The sequence below is a fragment of the Octodon degus genome, unplaced genomic scaffold, assembly GCF_000260255.1.
Source record: "Octodon degus isolate 3935 unplaced genomic scaffold, OctDeg1.0 scaffold00068, whole genome shotgun sequence".
Taxonomy (NCBI): Eukaryota; Metazoa; Chordata; class Mammalia; order Rodentia; family Octodontidae; genus Octodon; species Octodon degus.
The window spans coordinates 1366907-1376251 of record NW_004524644.1 but is presented as its reverse complement, the minus strand read 5'-3'; the positions used below and the strand labels follow the sequence as shown (position 1 = coordinate 1376251).

At 34.2% G+C, this 9345-nt stretch overlaps 1 protein-coding gene across 1 annotated transcript in view; it reads right to left on the bottom strand.

The window, feature by feature from the left end:
- Cog5 (component of oligomeric golgi complex 5) overlaps positions 1-9345 on the bottom strand; it is a 359771-nt gene that overhangs the window by 47894 nt on the left and 302532 nt on the right. The window contains 2 exon segments of the mRNA XM_023719494.1: positions 579-641; positions 3258-3368. Coding sequence (XP_023575262.1) covers positions 579-641; positions 3258-3368 — 174 coding nt within the window.

The window sequence follows — 9345 nt, the reverse complement described above, 5'->3', positions numbered from 1 at the left end:
AACTGAAAGATTACTATTGTATACCTCTTATTCTCCTGTGTTTAATTGTTTGCCCTATTTGGTGGGTTCTTTCCATTCTCATTCATGGGGCTGTGTGTATCTTCTTTCTTTAGGACAATTACCAACATACTATTTTTGGTATATACAGAAGACTCTAATTTTTTAAAAAATCATTAATTAATTTGGTATAGGGTCTTGCTACACAGCTTAAACTCAATAATCCTCCTGTCTCAGCATCCCCAGCACTGGGATTACAGGCATGCACCACCATTCCTGGTTTTGGGGCCGGCATGACGGTGCTCAGGATTCGGGGGCCAGCACAGCCTGTGGTAAGGGGATCAAACTTGGGTCTTTGTGTTTGCCAGGCAGATGCTTAGACCATTGAGCTATCTCCCCAGCCCTTTTTTTTTGCAGAACTGGGGATTGAACCCAGGCCCTTGAGCTTGCCAGGGAAGCAGTTTTCTACTGAGCCATCTCCCTGGCCACCCTCTAAATTATTTTTAAAATATAATATCTACTAAACCAAACAATTCTAAAACCAATCAGACATATATAAAGATTACATTAAATTGCTTTACCTTTAAGGCTGAAATTATAGTTTGCTCAGCAGCTGGTGGGAATGAGCTCTGACTGGAAACTACCTAGAACAAAGTTTTGATCAAGTTATATTTTTGCTTAAGTCATGTATTGTTGTGAATATTAATGTTTTTCAGAACATGACAAAGCTGTCTTCATAAGCTACATTAAAATATCATTATATAGTATCTCTCACATGATTTAAAAACTCAGTTGAAAAATACTTTCATGTACAAATCAAATACACATTTCAAATACAGACATTCCTCATTGTCCAATGATTGTTAAGTCTACCTATTAATCCACTGTTGGAACTTACAACCAAATTGTACTGCTTGGCCTTATAAATACATCTTTTTTGATATACTTATTTTATTATTTATTCATTTGTGCAGAACTGGGGATTGAACTCAGGCCCTTGCACTTGCCAGGGAAGTGCTTATTCTACTGAGCCATCTCCCCAGCCCCTTGATACACTTCTTTTTTTTTAAAGCTTTTTTTTTTTTTAAATTTTATTTATTTTTTCATTGTGTGTGTGTGTGTGTGTGTGTGTGTGTGTGTGTGTGGCCAGCTCAGCCCACCAGGGGGCGGGGCTGGCTGGCATGTGGTGCTGGGGGATTGAACCGAGGTCCCTGTGCTTTGCCAAGCTTGTTCCAAGTAGGTGCTTTAGACCACTGAGCCATCTCTCCAGCCCTGATACACTTCTTTACATCTTGTTTATAGATCTGCAATACATCTTGTTTATACAATACTGTATTTGCTGCTGTTTCTGCTGTATAGTACAGTACAACACTATAGTTCTATGTTGTTATACATGAAAGTACCAAATATGAGAGTTGTGCAAATAAAGCAAAGTTATCACATCGAAGTTTCCTTTGAAATTTTGTCCTGAAGGGCCAGGGACATAGCTCAGTGGCACAGTATCTCCCTGAAGTGTTGTCTTGAATATTGTAATATATACACAATATGATTCTCATTTAGAGACCAATTCAATAAATCTAGTCACAGGTCTATAACTTGGTTATTAAACAAGGAATATCTGTAATTAAAACCATAATAATTCTAAGGGCTATTTTTCCTTTAATCAGTTCAGATAGGTTTTAACTATAAAGTTTGAGCTTGAAAGGGTCAAAATAAAGTCGTATTTATTCTTTCTAAAATATTCATTTTTCTTTACTCTGACTCTTCAGTAAGTTTTTAAAATACAAATTTTAGATACTTATATTTTTAGAAGTCAATCAAAAATACCAATAAAGATATAAATCAGGCTAAATATAACAACTTTTCATGTCCAGTGGTGCTTTCAAGTAATGATAAAAATAAAAATTTTTTGGATAAACTTTACTTTTCTGAGATCTACTCATTAATAGTCCTTTAAAATATATTGTGCTTAGTATGTGAAATACATATTTTTCAGAAACCTCTAACTGAAAAAATAATTTGGTAAAAATTTAAATAAATGTTTACTAGTTACAGAACAATTCTAAAATACAATCATATTGAAGCTCATCTTATGGGTGAAATTTGTAAGAACATTAGCTAATCTTCATCTTCCTTCAAGTCTTTCCTACTTGTCTTTCTACTTACTAAGTCCTTTGAAAATGATCTACAGAGTATAAACATGAGCTACTAGAAAGTCATGGATGAAATTAAAAGTGTTGTTTTCCTAGTAATGAAAAATATAGCTCAGCTTAATCCTAATAAGAGTTGGCCCCTAGGCTCTGGATTCTGCATCCATAGGTTTAAACAAACATGGATTAAACAATTAAATAATTTTAAAAGACAACTGCATCTGGTGCTAGGGATGTAGTATGTAGGAAGGTCTTAGGTCCAACTCCCAGCCACAAATAAACAAAAACAAAACAAAACAAAACAAAAAAGTGTATTTATACGAAAAAGGTGCATAACTTTCCCTTGTTGTGATTCCCCAAACCATACATTGTAACTATTTGCACTTGGTATTATAATCTAGAAATACTATATGCAGGAGGATACCATATACAATGGTTGGAGAATATATACAAATGCTACACTACTTTAGATAAGGGATTGAGCATCTATGGATTTTGGTATCCACGAAAAGTGGGAAGGAGCCCTAGAACCAATGCCCCACAAATACCAAAGTATGGCTGCACATGGAGGCAAACAAGTTCAGGTTTTGCCATTTCCTTTAAATGCTTTAGTAGAAAAGAAACAAAAATAAGAGAATACTGTCTATTTTCAAATAGTCATTAATGATAATGCTATAAAAATTTGGTGTTTTTAATAACCTAGCTTTTTTGAGCTACAGTAAGACTTTTTGACATACTGCAGGGCCTGACGTTTCTTATCCTGTCATTATCTTTGCTATATCTTATTAATACCTACACAACATCAAATTAGTTTTCAATAAGTATGAAATACATTTATTCATCCTTTAATAATTTGTGCCATCAATTTGATTAACTTGAGAGACTATATAGTTCTGTGTTTTAAGCCAAATATAAGAACAAAAAAAAAAAAATAGGAAAAATAAATGCCAGGATCAAAGAATGAACAAGAGTTAACTCTTCATTTTACAATCATGACATTTTCATATTCTTTTCCAAAAAGCTAGTAATTTGTGAATTGTCTAAATTTGAGCCAAGAGTAAAGAAGATGAAATTAAATCAAAAGAAAGAATTTAAACAAAATAAAGGTACCTTTGTGATTGACTGGTGCAACTTATACAAGGAATTCACTACAGCCACATTTCTTTTCTGCCCTTCAGTAAGAGGCCCAATCACCTGGCTTGCATCTCCTTGTGTGGACAGCTGTAAGAATTCAACATAAGGTATTACCACATTGATGCTACATATTTTTCTTTTAACTGGGGAGATGTTCATACTCACTTGAAAGCAGACTATTAATTGGAAAATTTACCTGGATATCAAGTTAAAGATTTGTACTTCAGGTAAAAGGAATCACTACAGAGATAACACCTTCAATATGGAAGCTAATTAGTCTTGTAGAAGAACAATTCTTTTAATACTTCACTGCTGATGAGCCCATGAGACAAGTGTGACCCAAATGCCCAGTGTGTGCTGTTATTTTGATACACTAGCATAGCAACCCTAAGGAATACCTTCTGGCAATTGCCAGCAGACTTCTCTCTACTTGGGAACTCCGCTATAAGGCACCAAATGAAGAATGCAAAACAGGAGGGGAAATAAATCTCAGTTTTGTGCATACTTGACAGCCAGCCCAATATTCCACTGAAATGGATGGTGGAAAGAGGGTATTACTCTTTTGGCAGGCCTTGTTTTTATTTTTTATTTTTCTTAAAAAAAAATTGCCCAAGATTATACTATGTGTGCATGATCAGTAGAACTGATATTAATATTTTTACATTCATAGTCTATTTCTAAATGAAGTTTAACAGAAAAATATGGATTGCTTTATTGAATTAATTTGTGTCTATTATAGATTGTGTTTAAGAAAAATAATCCACACATTATTCATTGTCCTATTGATCTGATTTTCATCCAGTCCTCTATAGTAACTATTACTTGAAGGTAAATTAAATTTGACAAAGACATATATTGGGGCTGGTTAAATAGCTCAGCGGATTAAAACACCTGCAAGCAGGCACAGGGCCAGGAGTTTGATCCCCAGGCCTGCCATGCCAGGCCCACCCCTGGGGCACACTGAGACAGCAATTGAGACTAGGCACGGTGGCACACGCCTGCAATCCCAGCTTTTGGGAGGCTGCAAACAGGCAGGTCACTAGGAATCCAATCTAGTAGTGAGACCCTGAACACCCTGTAGACCCTTCCCTAAAATACAAAAAAAAAAAAAAAAGACATAAAACATGATATAATTTACTCCATGAATATGAACAGAGATCTCAGCCATGAAAAACTGACCTTTTATGAGAATTAAAACTAAGAAAGCCTTCCCATTATTATAGTAAGCCACAAAAACTGAAAAAAGAAATACTACATTTTTACTCTTTCAAAAAACACATAATTTTTAAAAATTAAACTCCATCTCTACTTTTTCATTTCCTACAAGTATTAAATGGCATGGTTAAAAAGCATTAAAAACTAAGTTAAGCAAAGGGAATAGTTTTTCTTTAAAGTTGCCACTCGAGGTGGTGGTTAAACACACATTTAGACATTTTCATACTAGGTTAAATAATTCTAATTTATTTTTAATTTTCTAGTGGATATAGTTAGCAAATTGAATGAAATTGTGTTCTAAAGTACTCATTTGTGAGTTGGAAGTCTGAAGAAAGTTGTATTTTTCTGTAGTGAAATGGTGTTGAAAGTTAGATATTCAAAGGAGCCCATCAATCTAATTTAGTCTCAAATGTGGCAAGTTATCAACAGAAGCTCTGGGCTTCCAAGAGAAAGCAGATGATGGGCTCTGTATACTGTGTGTGGGGCACTCAGGAAATTAAATTGCAATGGTCAAAGGCATCAGTATTATGGCAGTGGCAGGGGTGACTATATACCTGACTACAACAAGCATTTAAAAGTTAGGAGCTCACTGCACATGCTTGTAGTCCCAGCCTCCAAGAGGCTGAGGCAGGAGGGTTATATGAGCCCAGGAGTTTGAAGTCTGTTGGGGTATCACATCAAGACTTAGTCTCAAAAGAAAAAAGAAAAAAAAAGAAAGAAAAGTAATGAGCTTCAGCCACACAATTTTAAACACCCAATCTTTCTTTGTTGTCTCAAACAATTTTAAAGAGTTAACAAAGAAATTGGAAACAGAATTTTTCTTATTTTATTTCAATTTATATAAATTAATTTTATCTTTTTTAAAAAATTAATTTTATCTTAATTCATGTGTTTCATATTTAATGAAGAAACAAGTTTACTGGGAGAAAAAGCTAGAGAACATTCATCAATGAGGACTATTCATATTTGGGTGGCTTTATAAGTATAGAAAAGTCCACTTCTCAGCCACAATGATAGATATGTACTAATAAACATATCTATTATTAATAATAAAAAAGAAAAGCCCAGTATTCCATCCCAGTGATGGTATCATCAGAACAACAGAGGTGACAATTGTTGGCCAGGATGTGAGGGAAAGGAACCTTCATATACTGCTGGTGGCAAAGCAAAATGGAAATACAGTCAAGTAGCTTTTCAAAGGCAAAAACAGGCAACAATATGACTCAGCAATGCATCTCCTAGTGATATGATATACACAAGGGAAAGAAAAACAAGTTTACACAAAACTGTGCAAAAAATGTTCATAGCCACGTTACTTATAACCAAAAATTGGAAACAATCTAAATATCAACCAACTGATAAACAGAAAAATTAATGTACACTATGCATATAAAATTAGCAATAAACAATGAAGTTGACACATACTACAACGATCTTTAAAACATTATCCTAAGTAAAAGGCAGTCAGAAAAGGCTATCTATTAAATGATTACATTTATCTGAAATATCCAGGAAAAATAAAAGCAAATCCATAGACACTATCCAACTATCTATCTCATGTTGTCAACCTCATTGATGAAAATGTTGCATAAGACAAAGCTGAAAACATAGTTTTCTCCAAGATGAAAATCAACCATTAATTAAGACTATTACAAATTGAGTAAATTACTGGGCAAATCTACTGAGATACATTGGTGTCCAACCTGTGTAATTCCATCATGTCCACGGGTTATGGAATACTCTCAATTATTTTACTGAAAGCTAGGTATAATGGCTCTATGACATTCCCTTGATAATCAAGTCTAGGCATTTTGTCAAAAAGAAAACAGTTAATACATCATGTTCTATCATTGAAAAATGTTCAAATCCTAGTGCTTTGTAAATGAATGAAATAAGCAGGAATCAGGAATTCACAAAGCTGGACAGGAGTGTGAAATACAAACTAGTCTTGGCTTTAGGCAAGGTTGCATCAGAGTCAGCAGACATTTTTAAAGTATTCCAGAAACAAAGCTTTATTGATAGCCACACTGTCATTATGTTTTTCTTCCTGAAAAGGTAAGACATTCCCCCACTGATATTTTTATAAACACTGTAATACTTTTCCTAAGATTTTTTATTATGAACATGTTCAAATATACAGAAAGGTCAAAAAAGTGTAAAACAAACTCCACTATACTGATAACCTAGATTCCACAATTAATACTTTATTTATTTATTTATAATATTTATTTGTGTGTGTGTGTGTGTGTGTGTGTGTGTGTGTGTGTGTGGCCAGCTCAGCCCACCAGGGGGCGGGGCTGGCTGGCATGTGGTGCTGGGGGATTGAACCACGGTCCCTGTGCTTTGCTACAGCTTGTTCTAAGTAGGTGCTTTAGACCACTGAGCCATCTCACCAGCCCCACAATTAATATTTTAAAATACTTGCTTTATAAATCTATTCCTCTATCCATTTTATATTTTTGAAGCTTCTCAAAACAACTTGTTGAGATCAGTGTACTTGTTCTTTCTGATTACACCTACTGATTAGTTTTGCTAATTCTATAACTTTGCATAATTTTTTTTTTTTAAAGTATGCCTGTAAAGCAGGCCAGGTGTGGCAGTACATGCCTGCAATCCTAGCACTTTGGAGGTTGAGGCAGGAACTGCTGAGTTGAGGGCCAGACTGGGCTACTTAGTGAGGCCCTGTCTCTAAAATCCATAAATAAATAAGTAAATAAGCAAGCAAAGGAGTGAGCAAGCGAGTGAGCAAGCAAGCAAGTCAGCCTATAAAGCCTCTTCACTCAACATACTGTTTTTGGCATTCAGAGATTTGTTCCTTTTCACTGCTACTAGCATTGCACTGAATGTATTTCTCAGTTTGCTCTGCCTACTATTCTCTGTTAACAGCTACCTGCAGTAGACAAAGACTAGATATTTTAGGAGTATAAAGAGTCTTGTCTCTGCCACTTGCTAGTCAAGTGACTTGTAGCTTCAATTTCTTCAGCAATAAGGTGGAACTAATAATAATGCTTACAGCAAAGGAGGCTGTGTAAACTGTCTCTCTAGACAATTCCAGCCCATTCTTAATTGTGCTCACTTATGCTTCCCTTGTGTTCTTGTTTCAGTACTGGCCAGGGACTACAGACACAGATTAAGATTTGGGAATCAGAATCCAACATGGTGAAGGTGTTTGAAATTTAGAGTGAGTTCTGTTCTACTTGGGCCAATGCAACAAAACAGCCAGCACACAGTAGTTGCTTTATTTCAGAATCCTCTACTCATCTTGAGTCACTGTAACTTTTATTGTCTCCCTATTTCCTGCATTTGTGTTCCTTACAATTCACTTTTTACTAAAAACTAGTTTACTAGTTTTCACTAAATTACTTATAGGGAGTTATAAATCTGATTCTGAGAAGTATCTAAACAGAGCAATAATATATTGTAAATGAGGTATGAATTACAAAAGTATAAATTACTTTCCAGATATTGTGGAAACACTACTAAGGATCTATGTATCTATTATTTCCATTACTACTAAGACAATGTCAAAGACTACAAGATAATTCCTTTTACATAGATTATTCATAATCCTTCTGATTACTTCTCTTTAAGCATACATTAAATATATCAGAATAAGTCTCTATTATAATTTCACAGATTTAAAGAAGCAAAACAAAGTAAAATGTATACTAATCACATTCTTTCCTAAATAAAAATGAATAAACATTTTTATAGTAAAGTCATGTGTTTTTAATAAAAACTCTGAAGTAAGCTTCGGTGAACCTTTATAGTTATAGCTATACTAATTTCCAATACATCATATACCTTTGTCTATTACTGAATTGATTTTAATATATAATTTCTAGTAAGATAAAATGTTTTGATCTAATACAGGCTTACTATCCAATTTTGAGACTTACAACAAAAAAAGAAGTACACACAAAATGCCAAAGTATTACGACTGTTCCTCTTTTAATGATAAGCAGAAAAAGCAAATATGAGGCTCTCAAATTGTTGCTCCTCTTTTCCATGTATGTGAAAGACATCAGGAATCAATGTTGAGCTGTTATGGCCTCATAGCACAGCATTCCAGGAAGTGACTGGACAGCTCTTAGAGTTGAACCATGAGACGAAATCTGGTAATCCTTGATGCATAGCGGTACTTTAGACATAAGGTCCAGTGATCCCAGGGGTAGTTTATGACTCATCTAACTGTTTTCTAGGCCAGGAAATCCTACCTGGCAAAACATTCCAAGAGCTTTAAAACTGTTATTTTTTTCCTCACATATTTTTCCATTAAAATATATCCCAAGAGAACAATACAGAAAAGTTACATGCAGGTTCTATTTTTAAAACAAAGAAATAAGAAAACCATACATACTTAAGACTAAAAGAATAGCTAGGTATATTCACCAACTCACATGAAGGAACTGAGTAGTTTGTCTATGAGTAGTTCATTCTCACACAAAAATAATTTGGAAAATAAAAATGTTACTACTATGAAACATTACATCAAAAGCAATATAATACAAAAGCAAACATTACACCAAAGTCAATAAAACACTAATAAAGAACATTCTAGAATTCCTTTAAGTATCTAAAAGGATCACCTGAAATATATTTAAAATTTGTCATAGAAAATAATTTAATGTTCTGAACTTCATTGAATTAGCTGCATCCTAAAGAAGTTGATACATTGTACTTTCATTTTTATATCATTCAAAATATTTTTTAAAGTTTTCCTTCTTTGCAAGTGACCCTGAAAGATATAACCATTTCAGAGTCCCTCACTACAGTGCAAGTGAGGCACATTCAGTTTTGACTCCCGCTGCCCTAGGCAGCAGCAGCAGCTTCCTTTATTATTATTATT